At 41.8% G+C, this 18,199-nt stretch overlaps 1 protein-coding gene and 2 pseudogenes across 2 annotated transcripts; 2 read left to right on the top strand and 1 right to left on the bottom strand.

The window, feature by feature from the left end:
- LOC116197648 overlaps positions 1–18,199 on the bottom strand; it is a 34,983-nt pseudogene that overhangs the window by 3,084 nt on the left and 13,700 nt on the right.
- Positions 2,521–3,516, top strand: LOC116197649 (annotated as a pseudogene).
- On the top strand, positions 7,140–10,396 carry LOC116197646 (G-type lectin S-receptor-like serine/threonine-protein kinase SD2-5). 2 transcript variants are annotated; one of them, XM_031527839.1, is made up of 2 exons: positions 8,167–8,323; positions 8,770–10,396. In XM_031527839.1, the coding sequence occupies exons 1-2, from the start codon at positions 8,291–8,293 to the stop codon at positions 10,204–10,206; spliced, it is 1,470 nt and encodes a 489-aa protein (XP_031383699.1). In that variant the 5' UTR covers positions 8,167–8,290; the 3' UTR covers positions 10,207–10,396. The 2 variants fall into 2 exon arrangements, with proteins under 2 accessions (XP_031383698.1, XP_031383699.1); XM_031527838.1 differs by having other exon boundaries at positions 7,140–10,396.

The raw sequence follows: 18,199 nt of genomic DNA, 5'->3' as shown, positions 1-18,199 counted from the left end.
GGAGGGAAGCACTTGGGAGGTCAATCTGCGCAATGATCAAGCAAGAAGAAGAAGTTAAGAGGAGGAGGATGAGGAGGAGGGGAAGCTCAGGGAATGAATGGATACTTCCACGTTGCTCGATGAACAGTACTGCACAGTGGAATCCGAATGTCGCTGACTCAAAATTTAAATAGGAAACTTATTTGTTATCTATGGAATGGACCACTGCATGGCGAACTTACCCAAAGCAAGGAACCGGAATATATATACATCTATCTATCCATATAAACTCTTTTTTTTTTTGGCCAATATATATTTATATATATAAACTTTATTCAATTGTTTTATCGTGTCAGTTATTGGAGTGTCTGTGCAGTCCAATCCAAGTTCCTCCATTTGGAGCCCATCATTCTTCCCTGGGCATATCATGGGCTTCAATTAAACTTCAGAACACAATTGGGCCCATTATTATGGCAGACCCTCTGTGATCTATCTTTTTCTGGTTACTTTGTTTCATATTTCTCAAGCATGATTCAGGACTTAGTTTTTAACAAAATCTCAATTTCGTTTCTGTCTGGGCCCCAAGTTTGTTTTTCTTCCCCCTCTCAATGGACTTTGATTAGCAGCAGGAGCCAACTCAAGATCATGTCTCTGAAATGTGAACATATAACTCATCTCTTTCGGTTTATAATTATTAAACTCATTCTGGACTTCGAAGCAGAAGATCTAGAAAAAAGCACTCCATTGATCATTATATTCTGTCCATATATGAATTTATAAATCCAAAAGCTGGAAAAACCAGCTTGTGTCCAGGATTGGTAAATGTTAGAAATTCTTCAGGAAACTTCTTCATGATCCTGGCCAGTGGTCAGACCGTCATTCTTCAAATAACGTATGGTTTACGCTGATAACTGCTCAGATAAAACCATGCAATGCTTGTAGCAGAAGAAAAGAAGAAGTTGGGTTTTGCAGAACACCCAAAACAAAGGTGAAAGCTTGCCCATGTTGAGATGCAAGATTTGCCAACGTTCTCGGGTTGCAGCCATTTATACAGCTGCTGTAGCTCTTCTTTCTGCCTTATCATCAATTAAAGGAATTCCTAGTAGTACAAACCTTTCAACTCAATGGACCCTCACCCCGAACTCTTACAGTTTGCAGTTCCTTGATGGATCGGAGGCAGGGTCTGTTTTGGAAATAGGGGATTATGGTTGTGGATTCTACTACAATGATGGTGGTCACTTCTTTACCATTTTCTACCTCAGGTGCAGCAAGTATCGCCTCAATGCTGTCTATCCCGTTGATTGTTCCTCACAGGTAATTTGGTCTGCGAATAGGAACAACCCCATGGAGTTCAATGCCAAGTTGGAGCTAAAGTCGGATGGAGATTTGGTACTAAAAAATGCCAATGGGACCATTGCTTGGTCCACCAATACTTCTGGCAAGTCTGTCGTAAGTATGAACTTGACGGATTTTGGCAATCTCCTCCTGCTTGATGAAGACAATGATGTGGTCTGGGAATCATTCAGTCACCCGACGGATGTACTGGTGCCAAGGCAGAGATTAAGGTTGGGGCAGAAACTGATTCCTTCTGCTTCTTCAACAAATTTCACAGAGTATGGTCTGCTTTCACTTTCCTTCAATACTTCAGGTCTGTATGCTCTCGTGGAGACGAACCCTCCCTTTGTCTATTACAGCATGAGCTTTAGTGATTTAAGCCTTGATAGTTCAAGTTATGTTGAATTTCGGAGTGGAAGCTTGGTGCGGGTCTCTAGTTCTAATGGTATAAATTTCTCGGTATTCTCATTCACGGCATCAATATCTCAACAGTTCATCAGGTTGAGCTCTGACGGGCAGTTGAAAGTGTATGAGTGGCGTGAGAATCAGTGGCAAGAAATTGCCAGTCTCTTGACTTGGGAAATAGGCGACTCTGGGAATCCTTTGCTTTGTGGGGAATATGGCGTGTGCTCAAACGGGCAGTGCACTTGCCCAGCATCAAGGAATCCCAGTGGGACCCCATATTTCAAACAGCTAGTTGACAGAAACCGGAGTCTCAGGTGTCCGCTGACTACTCCCTTGTCTTGTGATGATCCGCAGAATCAAATCTTTGTAAAGCTCGAGAAGTTCACCTACTTCACTGTCAGCAAGCAGGATGTTAGCAACACAAGTCTAGAGAGTTGTCAAGAAGCCTGTGCGAGGAACTGCTCGTGCAAGGCTGCCTTCTACTCACCTTCTAGAAGCTATTGCTCCTTGCAAGCCCAGGTGCTCTCAATGATAAGTGTCTATTCAGTAGATGTATCTGCTTATATCAAAGTGCAGAACATCTCTTCTGAGATATCACCATCACCACTGCCACCACCTCCTCCTTCAAATCCCACGACTGACACGGATTCCTGCCCCGCGAGGAAAGCTAATTGTCTTCCATTAATACTTGGACCTGCCTTAGGCTCTTTGATTCTTCTCATGGTTGCGTTGGTTCTCTTCATCTGGAAGAGACGAGCTGCTGATGAGGCAGACGAGGAGTATCTAGATGAAGTGCAAGGAATGCCCACTAGATTTCCATACAACGAGCTCAAATCTGCGACAGAGAATTTCTGCAAGAAGATTGGGGAGGGTGGGTATGGCTCAGTTTTTCCAGGCACCCTAGCTGATGGCACGAAAGTTGCAGTGAAGTGTCTTGAAGGCTTAGGACAGATCGAGAAGTCTTCCCGGCAGAAGTGAAGACTATCAGCAGAATCCACCACGTCAACTTGGTGAGACTATTAGGATTCTGTGCCGAGAAATCTCACAGGCTACTGGTCTACGAGTTCATGTCCGGGGGATCTCTTGATGGGTGGATTTTCCACGAGGCAGCTGGCAGGGTTGTGCTTGACTGGCAACAGAGGAAGAAGGTAGTCCTCGACATAGCAAAATGATTGAATTACCTCCATGAGGATTGCTGGCAGAAGATAACCCATCTCGACATTAAGCCCAGAATATCCTCCTCGATGAGAACTTGAGTGCAAATGACTTTGGGCTATCAAAGCTTGTCGAGAGGGACAAGAGTCGGCTGGTGACGACCGTGAGAGGAACACCTGGCTATATAGCCTCCGAGTGGTTGAGTGGGGTGATTACTGAGAAAGCGGATGTCTACAGCTTCGGGGTGGTGGCTTTGGAGATCGCTTGTGGCTGGAAAGTCTTCGACAGCTCCCAGAGCGAGGAAGACAGGTTTCTTCTGCATCTCCTTAAGGGGAAGGCAGAAGAGGACCGGTTGCTTGATATTGTTAATAACTACCGGGTGGATATGCAGTTGTACGGACCTGAAGTTGCCAATATGATCAAGCTGGCTGCTTGGTGTTTGCAAGCCGACTATACCAAGAGACCATACATGTCAATGGTGGTTCAGGTCCTAGATGGAGTAATCGAAGTAGAAGATAACCTAGATTTCAACTTCTGGAACCGTCCCGTCACTGCTGGCCCAGGTAGGAATCGAGCCGGTGCTCCTAGTGCTCTTCCATTGACTTGGACTCTATCCGGCCCGAGATAAATCCTCGAAGTGATTAAGACTGCTTCTAATCTCACCGTCTCGTTCGTTCATGGTGAAACAAACTAGTTGCAATCAATCTAACCTGCATTTCCATTTCCCTTACATTTTCCCTTAAAATGTCCTGACTTTTCTTGGTTGATCTCAAAAAGTTAAATCCAGCTGCATTTGCAATGTCGAAAGAGCGAAACATCTGGTGAAGTTGCTTAAATGATGTATCAAAATCTTGTAAGATGGTCTTATGATTCTATAAACCAATCCTACGTGCTCCTGGATGTCAGTCTTTGGTTGGGGTCTTGATGCCCAATAAAAACTCCAAGATACATCCATGGGACGGTTTTAATGGGGTTGACATACTGCCATACGTCGCCATTCACGTAAGTAGAACTGTAGTAGGGTTGAGAGATGATATACATCCCTTTAGTGAGGGCCAGCACCCATACTTGCCTATTCCGTAATATAATGTTGGGCTCACAGATGGCTTTCTTCCCAACATAGACAAGTTATACAATTAAGAAAACTTGTATTTTTGGTATATTAATAAAACTTGATGGGATAGCCACAACGGAGGCTCTTTCCGAAAAAAAATTAAAGTCAGCCATTAATAAGCCTATCAAAAAAATACACAAAAAATAGAAAATACACAAAAAAATTCGAATCTCAAATTATTTGGACTAAAAGAAACATATATGAAAGCCTCTTAAATTAGGATGTACTTTATACTATACTAGACATAATGCCTACGCGCTATGCGGGTAAAATGTTTTTACTAAATTAGTCATATTACTCAAAACAATACATTAAATGGTGTCTATATGAAAAATCAGAAATAAATAATCGGATTAGCTTATAGTAATTAACTATCAGATAAAAAAAAAGTGATTTGGTTCTACCAAAAAAAAAGTGATTTTGTTGGCTCATTGAACTTTTGGATTATATATATATACTCCCAGTGATCTTGTAGTATAAATCCAAAATTATTATGATTTTAAGAATTGAATATTGAGTAAGAATATATACAGATAATAATACAAAAAATTCGAAGAGTGATAAGAGTTTATTGTTATACCCATTGAATATCATTGTAAATTCAACTTTTTTTCTCCACCTTTCACATGTAAAAATAATTGTCAATACTATTTCTAACATAAGAGTAGTATCTTTGAAAACTCAGATTGTTAACAAATTACAGTTTTTTTAAAAATATAATTGTTGATGCTACTATCGTTGTTCCAAAACTAGTCATATAAGAACATTCTACAATATTATCTTCGACTTACTGATTATATTTAAGTTGTAAAATCCGATATTTTACACGATAAAATAGATAAATACAAATGAATTTTCATACAAATTATAAATACTCAGAAATTTATAAATTCGTTCGGACGAGTAAAAATCCCCATAAAATGCCACGGTGCACTGCCAATTTTGACCTGTAAAATAACTGAGAATATATTTTGGGGGGTGAACTTGACGCCTAGTGAATAACCACAATCTACACTAACCGGATCATAGCACGAGTGCAATAAATATTATAAAAATATTATCGAGACTTCTAGAACTCAGATCATCCCTGTGCCCCTTCCCAGCTTCCCCACACCGGCAGCCTCTTTGCTCCAAGCAGCCCTTTCCTACTGCTCGGCTTACGACTGGCTCAGAGCACCACATGGCTCACTAACTCCCATCAATCTCAGTTGCACAACTCAAACCTCACTATCTCATTTTCAAATATCGTGATCGATCGCATAAAAATACATGCATAATCCGTGACACTGACATGATTATGACAATGTAGTTTCAAAATACTAACAAAACGATAATAAAAATACTAGTTTAAGAATAGGTTACTCCCCGAGATAAGTCTCGAACATATCAGAACATCGAAAACAGTACGATATTATTTTTCAGTAAGTTTTTCCTCTCAAATTCTCTCACTACCCCTTGAGCTCTCTCTTCTGTGTTTGAAATTTGGCTGAAAGAAACGAAGTGGTCAAGAAGAGTCGAAAAGGCAAATTTAAGGGGAAAGAGAGTGGCGGTGTTTTCTAGTGAATACAGATGAGTGGCAGTATAATTGATTAATTGATCAAAGAAATAGAGATGGTGATGACACATGGAAAGTTAATCAGTTTTGAAACTTATCTCATAAACAATATATATATATATATATATATATTTGATAAATCGGATGGAGAACAAAATTAATGAAATTCATTTACAAATCATTACACGTTCAACATATAAGCTACTAAAATTTTCGGGATGTTACATAAGTGAACAAGTTTCAGAAAAGTATTATGTAGAGAACCAATCGTATTAAAATACATATATTTGCAGAATTGGAAAATAAAAATAAATACTATATACATATAAAATTAAATTAAGAATATAAGGCACGGAGCTTAAGTGAGCTTGGTGATGTGAAGCTGTTTGTTCAACACTACATACGAGTAGTATTTTTTTTTTTGGTTATAAGGGAGGTCCAAGACCTAGTACAATGAAAAAAAATTATAAATAACTAATAAAATATACCGTTAGTCCCACTAGGTATCGAGCCTGTGACCTTTAGATCAACAGGCGAGGGCGTGCGCCACCATGCTACACTTTCTTTTGATTAAGAGTAGTATTTTTCAATACTTTTCTAACATAAGAGTAGTATTTTTTAAAAGTCAAATCGTTAACAAATTACAGTTTTTTTTAATATAATAATTGTTGATGATACTATCGTTTTTCAAAAATTGGTCATATATAACATTCTACAATTTTATCTTCGACTTACTGATTATATATAAGTGAATAAGTTTCATAAAAGTATTACGTAGACAACCAATCGTATTGGAAAATATATACTTGCAGAATTGGAAAACAAAAATAAATACTATCTAGATATCAAATTAAAATAAAACATAAGGCACGGAGTTGAAGTGAGCTTGGTCATGCGAAGTTGTTTGTTCGACCGTTGCATCTTAAGGCAATGGGCACGGTTTTCATCTTCCCGATGCACAACATAAACAAGCACGAGTAGATGGGCTATTGGACCCAGCGACAGTCCTATCAGAATCCTACAGCACCAAATCCCTTTCTGATCCTAAGGGTGACCATAATTCTGATCCAAAGTGACCATATTATGTTAATATGCTATAGCTTTGGAAGAGGAAGAAGGCAAACATTTCATCTTGGTATGTTCTACTGCAGTAAAGTCTGCATATATATAAATATATATATGTGTGCGTGTGAAAGGCCAATGTATTAATTCTCAAGAAAACAAAATAAAAAAAAGGCCAATGTATGTGCTATGTGAAGTACAGGATCATGGAGACATGTATGTGGCCATGGCTTTGTTTATCAACTTTATTTAAAGGGGAGTGGTTGCAAACTTGCATATCGAAGTCAGCATGCACCTTAATTACGTCCATCTCAACCCAGCTGGCACGGCACTCGGGATGGAAGAAAGGAGAGACAAAACAGAGGTTAAAGACTGCTTTACATCCTCTGGTAAAGCCAGGAAACCCCTCTGAGGCTTCATCTTTGCGCGTATGCCACAATACAGCAAAAAAACAATCGATTGTTTTCTACTTTTTCTGGTTATTTTATTTCAACTTGATCTCCACCATGATTCCAAACGATCTTTAGATTTTAATACAATCCCAAGTTTGTTTCTGGCCGGTGCCAACTTTACCCTGTAGGCTCAAAATTTGAGAACTTAAAATGTTCCCTCTCAAGCAGGGCTGTCAATCCACCAGTTTTTGACTTCGATTATGTAAAAGGTCGATTGATCTTGTGCTGGGTCGATAAAGCTGGGGCAGCCGGAATAACTCCAGATGATGTCTCTGCACCTATAAATCATCCCTTTCGATTTATAATCATTGAGCTCATTCTAGACTAGACTTTGAAGCAGAAGATCTAGACAGAGGCAAAGCAAACCATGGATCATTATATTCTACAGTCATATGTATGCAAAAAATCAAAAAGAAAAAGGAAAAAGCAGCAGACAGCATTATGCCTAGGATCCAAAATGTTTGAAATTCTTCAGGAAACTTGCACGATCCTGTTCGGCGATCAGACGTTTTTTTCAAATGATGTATGGGTTTATTCCGATAACTTCTCAGACTAAACCCGTGCCGTATGCTAGAAGCAGCGGAAGCAGAAGGAGGAGGTGAAAGCCCACCCATGTTCAGATGCAAGATTTGCCCATGTCGTCCATTTGTATAGCTGCTGTAGCTCTTCTTTCTGCTTTCTCACCAATTAAAGCGCTACCCAGTACTGCAAGCCTTTCCACTCTATGGACCCTCAACCCCGACTCCTACAACTTGCAGTTCCGTGATGGATCGACCGCCGGGCCCATCCTGGAAAATGCAGCATATGGCAGTGGCTTCTACCGCACTGATGGGGGTCACCTCTTTTCCATTTTCTACCTTATTTGCAACCTGAGTCTCGAGGCGGCTTCAAACCCGCTTGAAAGGTTTATGGCATATGGCTGTTACTCAAGGGTGGTTTGGTCTGCAAATAGGAACAATGTCGTTCAGTACAATGCCAAGTTGGAGCTAAAGTCGGATGGAGATTTGGTACTAAAAAATGCCAATGGGACCATTGCTTGGTCCACCAATACTTCTGGCAGATCTGTCGTAAGTATGAACTTGACGGAATTTGGCAATCTCCTGCTGCTTGATAAAGACAATGATGTGGTCTGGGAATCATTCAGTCACCCGACGGATGTACTGGTGCCGAGGCAGAGACTAACGTTGGGGCAGAAACTGACTCCTTCTGCTTCTTCAACAAATTTCACAGAGTATGGTCTGCTTTCACTTTCCTTCAATACTTCAGGTCTGTATGCTCTCGTGGAGACGAACCCTCCCCTGGCTTATTACAGCACGAACTTTAGTAATTTAAGCCTTGATAGTTCTAGTTATATTGAATTTCGGAGAGGAAGCTTGGCGCTGGTCTCTATTTCTAATTATCTAAATCTCTCGGTATTTTCATTCCCGGCATCAATATCTAAACAGTTCATCAGGATGAGCTCTGACGGGCATTTGAGAGTGTATGAGTGGCATGAGAATCAGTGGCAAGAAATTGCCGATATCTTGACTGGGGAAATAGGCAACTGTGGATATCCTTTGCTTTGTGGGGAATATGGCATTTGCTCAAACGGGCAGTGCACTTGCCCTGCATCAAGGAATCCCAGCGGGACCCCATATTTCAAACAGCTAGATGACAGGAACCGGAGTCTCGGGTGTCCGCTGACTACTCCCTTGTCTTGTGATGATCCGCAGAACCACAGCTTTGTAAAGCTCGAAAAGTTCACCTACTTCACTGTCAGCAAGCAGGATGTTAGTAACACAAGTCTAGAGAGCTGTCAAGAAGCCTGTGCGAGGAGCTGCTCGTGCAAGGCTGCCTTCTACTCACCTTCTAGAAGCTATTGCTCCTTGCAAGCCCAGGTGCTCTCAATGATAAGCGACTATTCAGTAGATGTATCTGCTTATATCAAAGTGCAGAACATCTCTTCTGAGATATCACCACCACCACTGCCACCACCTCCCCCTTCAAATCCCACGACTGACACGGATTCCCACCCCACGAGGAAAGCTAATCGTCTTCCATTAATACTTGGACCTGCCTTGGGCTCTTTGATTCTTCTAGTGGTTGCATTGGTTCTCTTCATCTGGAAGAGACGAGCTGCTGATGAGGCAGACGAGGAGTATCTAGATGAAGTGCAAGGAATGCCCAGTAGATTTCCATACAACGAGCTCAAATCTGCGACAGAGAATTTCTGCAAGAAGATCGGGGAGGGCGGGTATGGCTCAGTTTTTCAAGGCACCCTAGCTGATGGCACGGAAGTTGCAGTGAAGCGTCTTGAAGGCTTAGGACAGATCAAGAAGTCCTTCCTGGCAGAAGTGAAGACTATCGGCAAAATCCATCACGTCAACTTGGTGAGACTATTAGGATTCTGTGCCGAGAAATCGCACAGGCTACTGGTCTACGAGTTCATGTCCGGGGGATCTCTTGATGGGTGGATTTTCCACGAGGCAGCTGGCAGGGTTGTGCTTGACTGGCAACAGAGGAAGAAGGTTGTCCTTGACATAGCAAAAGGATTGAATTACCTCCATGAGGATTGCTGGCAGAAGATAATCCATCTCGACATTAAGCCCCAGAATATCCTCCTCGATGAGAACTTGAGTGCAAAGGTGTCTGACTTTGGGCTGTCGAAGCTCGTCGAGAGGGACAAGAGCCGGTTGGTGACGACCATGAGAGGAACACCTGGCTATATAGCCCCCGAGTGGTTGAGCGGGGTGATTATTGAGAAAGCGGATGTCTACAGCTTCGGGGTGGTGGCTTTGGAGATCGCTTGTGCCCGGAAAGTCTTCGTCAGCTCCCAGAACGAGGAAGACAGGTTTCTTCTGCATCTCCTTAAGAGGAAGGCGGAAGAGGACCGATTGCTCGATATGGTTAATACCTATGGGGTGGATATGCAGTTGTACGGACCTGAAGTTGCCAATATGATCAAGCTAGCTGCTTGGTGTTTGCAAGCTGACTATACCAAGAGACCATCCATGTCGATGGTCATTCAGGTCCTAGATGGAGTTATGGAAGAGGAAGATAACCTAGATTTCAACTTCTGGAACCGTCCCGTCACTGCTGGCCCGGGTAGGAATCGAGCCGGTGCTCCTACCGCTCCTCCATTGCCTTGGATTCTATCCGGCCCGAGATAAATCCTCGAAGTGATTAAGATGACGTCTACTCTCACCGTCTCGTTTGTTCATGGTGAAACAAACTAGTTGCAATTACTCTCACCTGCACTTCCATTTCCTTTACATTTTCCCTTCAAATGTCCTGCCATTGTACTAAAAGACCAGTGAGAAATTTCTCGGCTTAGATCCTACACTGCTTTTGCCTTGGAAACACCCTGGCATTTCTTGGTTGCTCTCAAAAAGTTAAATCCAGCTGCATTTGCAATTTGAAAGGAGTGAAACATACGGGTGATAAACATGAAGTATGAAAATCTTAAAATAGGTAACAACATTGTATCAGATAGTAATTATTTTAAATTTCCCACCGGATTATTTTTATTTTATCGGAATTTTAATAAATTTGTATTAAAAATGGTAAATAATAAATATATGTAAAAAAAGAAGTGAAAAGTCTCGGACATTAGTGATCAGGAAAAAGAAAGATCTACCAAGAAACGAAACAGGATAAAGACAAAAAGGGAGACGGGACTTCTCCACCGTTGGATCTGACTCGTCAGAATATATCCCGACATATATAACTCGGAGAAAGGGTAAAAGCTTCGAGCTTGAGTGCTCTTCGTTCTCTCTCTCTCTCCTCTCTCTCAACAGTCAAATCTCAGTCGCCGTCTCCCCCTTTCCCTCTCCTTCTCCATCCTCAGGGCGCCAGGCTTCGTTTTCTCGCTCTCCTCTCACTCCATACCAAACCCGACGGTGGTGGCTGCCGCCTCAGCCTCGCGGCACTCGGCTTTGATATAGGGGGCATTCGTGGCACTTGATCTAGATAATCTTCATCCTCTGCCTCATTAGCACTTTTCTTCTTCTGGTTAATGAAAACTGGAACCCCCATTAGAATTACCAAAGAGCCTATGCTGGACCCTCATATTATCAAAAGTGGATTTGCCTCTCTCTTGGGACTACCCGCAAAGACTTGATTTGGGATGCTTTGAACTTTGACATAAGCGATGCAACTATTTTTAGTCCCCTCTGTGTCGCTGTTCATTAGGGAGAACACCTCATACTGTAAGGAGCATTTCGTATAATCGTCAACTGTAGCGTAGAAGAAGGCAGCCTTGCAAGAGCAATTCTTTGCACATGTAGAGGGTCAGTTAATACGAGACCAAAGAGCCCTTCTACAGTCAGAGAAAGCAAAAGCAACAGAAATTCAGAGAGATTTGTTGTGGAAACACATAAAGAGTCAGTTTCTGACCGGGTGCCAGTTTCTGTCCCACAAGCAGTGAGTCTGTCGGGTGATCGAACGATTCCCAAACAGAGACATTATTCTTATCAATCAGCACAAGATTGCCTAGTCCCGTCAAGTTCATTCTTATCATGGTTAAGGCTTTCTGCTGGTCATTTTTTGGTTGGTCCAGGGCCAGAGTGTCCTCTGGGTTTTTGTCCTGGTTCATGAGGACTTGTCTAGAGCTCCCTGCCTCTGCAACGAACTCTTCGAGACGTCCAATTATGGTGGAGTGCTGCTGTTGTTCAAATTTGAGACAAGCAAGCTCACTCCTGAGATTATCGATTTCTTTTTGGGCATCAAACGAGATTATGTGGGCTCGTTTTTTGCCATGTCTCTTCAGGATTTCTGATAAGTTATAATTAGGGGTTTTGGTCTCGGTTTCGAGAGTGCCCTGATTTAACTTCTCAAGGTATTGTGTTCTTAACAAAGGGTTTTGGATTTCTCCTGCTATCTCGAGCAGGAATTCTTGGTCCTTAGTTAAGACGTTTATCGATTTTGACTCTGACGACTGTTCATCAGTCGACCAGTCAAGTTCATCCATCTGCAGACTCTCCTCGCTGGCAGTCGAGAAGTCCGTTTCAGAGTCGGATAACTCTATCAACAGATTGCAGATTTGATCTTTTATGTCATCATCAATCGCCAGTTGATGAATCTTTTTGTTGAGGTAACAATACCTCTGGGTATGGCCAGTTTTCCCGCACCTGAAACACTTAAAGGGGGAGATGGACTTTCCCTTTTCCTTATCAGTGACATGTGGTTTTGAGGGAATCCTAGATTTTTTATGGAAATGTTTGGGCTTATGTTTTCTGCTGCAGTCCCCACTGCAGGTTATGGGCTTATCGGCCTTTTTGTCAACCTGGAAAGAGGGATCGAATTGTTGGCAGAAGCTGCCAAGCTCTTTCTTGGTCTGGGCCTTTTCTTTTTTCAATTGTTTTTGGAGTCTGTGCTGAGTACACATTCGGATACCTTCCTTATGGATGAAGCTGATGAGCTCTCAATAACTCAGCTCTTTGTAAGGTATCTGGCCATGATTTATTGTTTTGATTTCGTTTCGGACTTGTTCTCCTAACAAGGTTGGCAGACCTGCTAGGAATTTTTCTTTCCAAAACGGCTGGTTGCAATCCTCCCTAGACATGACCCTAGTGAGGAAGGTGTCTTTGTACTGTCTGAAGTCAGACAGCCTTTTGCATTTTAGGTTTGACAGCAGCTCTAGGTTTTTGTCTTTGAGGTGAGAGGGGTCTCCTACGAAGTGTTGGGAGATGGCAAAGACTAGAGTTGCTACGGCGTCAGGGATGTCTTCGTTGTTAGCATCCCAGATGATCTCACCAGATTCATCTGTCTTGACGCTGGTCAGGATTTCATTTTGTTGGAAGGGAGAAAGGTAGTTGTCCCACCATCCCTTCAATTGGCCTGTGAACCCTGCTATGAGCATGTGTGCTATGGCTGGGTCCGACAATCGGGTCTGGGTCTTGTAAGCATTTGACACCATCGTCATTTGCTGTAAGACGCTGAGTATGTTATATTCAGACTGCTCGTCTATGTTCCACTCATAGATGGCATTGGCACTATACCTATTCTGGACAATGTTGGGTTTTTCTTCCAAAACTAGGTCTGGTGCACTTATGGTAGTGTAGTAAGGTTTCTGGGGTTCCTTCCACACTAATGCTCCTAAATCTCCAGAATTATGTATGGCGTTGACGACATTCGAGCCCTGAGACTCTTGTGTCTTGATTTTTGTTGCTCTTAATGGGGTTCCTGGCTCTTTTTCTGAAAGAGGAGTTTCCGGGATAACCATTTTTTGCAAGCTTATGGATGGGGAATTTTCATGGAGATTTATGGATTTTAATCTTCTCTCTATTTCCTGCCTAAACTCCTGTTTCCTAGAGATAGGAATTTCATGTGGTTTAAAGGGAGGTTTTTTGAGAGACTCTATGGCTACAGGTTTCAATTGGTTCGACTGACTAGAGGTCCCTACCTGGTTGACAACAGGTCTGGTGACTCTTGTTCTATCCTATCCAATTGGGAACCTATGGTGTGGAGACACTGGTTTGTGAAATTATTTTGTTCAAAGATGTTTTTTATGTCTTTGGGTTCCAGTGAATTGTCCACTTTTACTTTGAAGGGAGAGGCCTTGACCTCTGCTTTTTGATGGATTATTTGGATGGTTCCTAAAGGTGGGTGTATGGACTCAACCGGGTCTGCATTCGCAAGATCCCACTTTATGGTTTTCTGAGTCACGCATACCATTCTTTTAGGTGCGAAATGATTTTCAAACCAATCCCAAAATAGGATATTGTTGGAGTTTTTTAGCACGAATGCTGTCCATTCTACCCTGATATGAGATTTGGTATATTCTTCGGAGAATGTCTCATGGAGCCATCTCCTTTTATGGTCATTATGGGGTGCTAGGAAATCACTCCTAAGCTTATCGTAATCTATCTCAAATTTCTCGACTACTGTGTCTACCCTAGGGACACCTGACACAGACAGTGCTATTTGAGCTCTACATTCAGCTAATTTTTGGTTTATTCTATCCTGAAAAGAAGATCTTTTGTTGATAGAATGATTATCGTTTATGTGATGAGAACCTAAGCATGCATGTGGAGGAAAATTTTTAAAAAGACCCATATTTTTAAAACAATAAACCTTCCAGCCTATCAAACATTTATCAAGACTTTCTATACTTTTGCATATCAGTTCCCTATCCTTAAGGTATTCCATACCTATCCTAGACGAAAGCTCTACAGATCTAATAGAACCATCAGCCTAGAAGGTAGTTCAAAGATGCTATACCGTATCAGATACTCCTACCCAGCTTCTCTCAAGATCAAGGTCTAAGACTTACCTGGATGAACGGCAGATTCCTCACACAGTGTTTCCCGTCAGATCCTAGCACATCCCTAACCAACTGTTGTACCTGGTTTTAACAATAATAGTAGACAGACAAACTCAGCATGACTCTCTATAGATCTATCTCCTATCCTAACTGCTGTACCTAGACGAACGATAATGCAAAGGATAACTCTACTCCAGTCGATAACCTCCATCTACTTAGACGGTGCTCATAACACTACCGGGATTCTTTCCAATTTTTCCCCTGAAGACTGCCCTAACCGTCGGGACTTACAAAACGGGGACACCTTAGGACTTCCCCCCGGGTTACTACAAACGGTGAATGTGTAGGGTCCATTAGAGCGACTGGATGGACATTAGAGCCTATTGCATTACTTCTTATGCTAGCATCAGTTCATTGTGATGTTGGATCTAGACTTCTACAGAGTCCTGCGCTATGGCTGCCTAATTACTATGTTTACCAGCTTCAGTTCATTGTATAGAATATGCAAGAATACACTATTGGGAGAACGCTACATGAGTTTCTACCGGCCATGAAGGCGGTCCTAGATGATATGACCTACGAGATCTACATGGATCTAAGTATCTTAAACGGAATATACATCCTATCCCCACCTATTCTTGGCTTTGATACCATTCTACCATATAGGTGAAAGGCCAACATGTCCACTTCGCCGAAAGGGGAGCGGTTGCAAACTTGCACATTCAAAAGTCAGGATGCACCTTAGGTCGAATCGACCTGGCTGGCACGGCCTATGGTGCATCCAAAACCCGGGCAGGAAGAAAGTGGACACAGGATAAAGGTTAAAAACAGTCCTTTACATCCTCTAGCAAAGCGAGGATACCCCTTCAAAGCTTCATCTTTGTGCGTATTCCACAATTCAGCAGACAAAGCAATTGATTGTTTTTCTACCTTTTCTAGTTATTTTATTTCCTCTTTCTCAATCATGTTGTAAACTATCTTTAGATTTTAATAACATCCCAATTTTGTTTCCGTCTGGTGCCAGCTTTCCCATGTAGGCCCGGAATTGGATTCTTCGTTCCCTCTCAAACAGGGCTGTCAACCCACCATTTTCGGACTTCGACCGACTGTGTAAAAGGTAGATTGAAGGGTAATCTTGTGATGGGTTGATAAAATGTTCTCTTTCGGTTTATAACTATTATATTCACCCGACTTGACTTTGAAGCAGAAGATCTAGAAACAAGCAAACCATGAATCATTATATTCTATTCTACTATGTAAAATAAAAATCAAAAAGAAGGAAATTCTTCAGGAAACTTGCATGATCCTGGTCGATGGTCGGACTATTTTCCTTCAAATGATGGATGGGTTTACTCCGATAATTGCTCAGACTATATGTAAAGCTTTCATTACATTTTGCTATTAATTATTTATTATAATTTTAATATTATATGAAGATAAAGTTTCAATTTAACTTTTCAAGTGTCAAACTCTGCTTGAGCTTAATCACACAGTCCTAATTCATGCATTTCTTCCACGCGGGCCACTTATATTCTTGGTTTCCACCGCCATATTTCATCCTCCTTTGTAACTGTTGCTTTTCATTCTTCTGGCCATTTCATTTTCACGGCCAAAGCATAAACACACACAGAGAGAGAGAGAGAGAGAGAGAGAGAATTATGAGAATGGAAAGCAATATGCAGCTTTGAGTGAAAAATAAAAATAAAAGAGAAAACAAAAATAGAAATCGGTTGTTCTTCCATCTTCGGGGTTGGGGAACTTATTGATGTGAGTAACTTATTCTTAATATGGCATTTTATCATGATTATAACTAATTATTTAGAACTGTATTGTCATGGTCATGTCAGTGTCACGGATTATTCATGTATTTTTAGAAGAGCGATTACGATATTTGGAAAATGAGATAGTGAGATTTTGAGATTGAAACTGAGATTGATGGAAATTGGTGAGTTTTGTGGTGCCCTGAACCAGTCATAAGCCGAACAGTAAGAAATGGTTGCCTGGAGTAGAGAGGCTGCCAATGTGGAGCCGCCAGTGTGGTCGAGAGCTGGGAAGGGGCACAAGGACAATCTGAATTGTAGAGGTCTCGGCGATATTTTTACGACATTACTGGACTGGTGTCATGATCCGACTAGTTTAGATTGTAGTTATTCACTGGGCGTTAAGCTCACTCCCAAAATATATTCTCTCAGTTGTTTCATAGGTTGAAAAGGCGGTAGAACCGTGGCATTTCTTGAGATTTTCACTTGTTCGATTAAGATTATAATTTTAGAAATACTCTTTACGGAAATTCATGTCTAATTATCGGTTTTTATCGTATAAAATTTTTCGGATTTTTACACTATAACCATGCCTTAAACTCAAAGCAGAAGGAGGTGAAACCCACCAATGTTCAGATGCAAGATTTGCCCACATCGTCGGGTTCCAGCCATTTCCATAGCCGCTGTGGCTCTTCTTACCGCTTTCTCATCAATTAAAGTGCTACCCAGTACTGCGAGCCTTTCCACTCTATGGACCCTCACCCTCGGCTCTTACATATTCTGGCGGTTAGTTGATGAATCAACCGCAGGGCCCATCTTGGAAAAAGCGGCATATGGCTGTGGCTTCTACTACGCTAATGGGGGCCACGATTATAGTTGTGATACTGCTGCCAATCCTGTTGGTTGTTACTCACAGGTGGTTTGGTCTGCCGATAGAAACAACCCCATCGAGTACAGTTCCATGTTGGAGCTAAAGTCAGATGGAAATTTGGTACTAAAAAATGCCGATGGGACCATCGTTTGGTCGACTGATACTTCTGGCAAGTCTGTCATGGTTATGAAGTTGACGGAATCAGGCAATCTCCTGCTGTTCGATAAATATAATGCAGTGGTCTGGCAATCATTCAGTCACCCAACTGATATACTGGTGCTGGGGCAGAAACTGCTCCCAGTGTTTTCTTCAACAAATTTCACTTTCCTTGAATACTTCAGGTCTGTTTGCTCTCACGGAGACTAACCGTCCACAGCTCTATTACAAAAAGAGCTCTCCATACCTCGATAATTCTAGTTATATTGAATATCGGAGTGGAAGTTTGGTGTGGAATAGTGAAGTACCAGATGACTCAGGATTTTCATTCCCAGCATCAACATTTTAACAGTTCATCAGGTTGAGCTCTGACGGGCATTTGAAAACATATGAGTGGCGAGACAAACAGTGGCAAGAAACTGCTGATCTCTTGACTGTGGAAATAGGGAACCGTAGGTATCCTTTGGTTCGTGGGGAATATGGCATCTGCTCAAACGGGCAGTGCACTTGCCCTGCATCAAGGAATCCTAGTGGGACCCTGTATTTCAAACAGCTAGATGATGTCCGCTGACTACTCCCTCGTCTTGTGATGATTGGCAGAATCACAGCATTGTGGAGGTCAAGAGTGTCACCTACTTCACACCATCAACGAGGATGTTCGTGAGATGAGTTGAGAGAGTTCCCAAGAAGCCTGTACAAGGAACTGCTCGTGCAGGGCCGCCTTCTACTCATCTCCTATGGGTTATGACCAGAGCTATTGATCCTTTCAAGCCCAAGTGTTCTCAATGATGTCAGGACAATCCTCTTATATCTGCTTATATCAAAGTGCACATCTCTTCTAAGCTGTCACCATTACCGCTACCACCACCTCCTCCTTCAAATCCCACGACGGACACAAACTCCCGCCCCATATCAAAATGTCTGCAAGTGGAAAAAACATTCAATACCAGATCGTTTGCTTCTCTGCAAGTGGAGAAAAAGTCTTAACAGAACGTATCATATTTAATTCTGTAAAAAGATATGTGATAACTGATTTTTCTTATAATAGCTGAGATGATCTAGTATTTACATTTTTTGTTTTTTTTAAGCAAAAAATGAAATCAATGCACTAT

The sequence above is a fragment of the Punica granatum genome, chromosome 2, assembly GCF_007655135.1.
Source record: "Punica granatum isolate Tunisia-2019 chromosome 2, ASM765513v2, whole genome shotgun sequence".
Classification (NCBI taxonomy): Eukaryota; Viridiplantae; Streptophyta; class Magnoliopsida; order Myrtales; family Lythraceae; genus Punica; species Punica granatum.
Note: the sequence above shows the minus strand (reverse complement) of the source record. Positions and strands in the feature narration are given on the sequence as shown.

Excerpts from the sequence above, each read along its gene's own strand:
- LOC116197646 (XM_031527838.1), top strand. The coding sequence starts at position 7,678 with ATGCAAGATTTGCCCATGTCGTCCATTTGTATAGCTGCTGTAGCTCTT.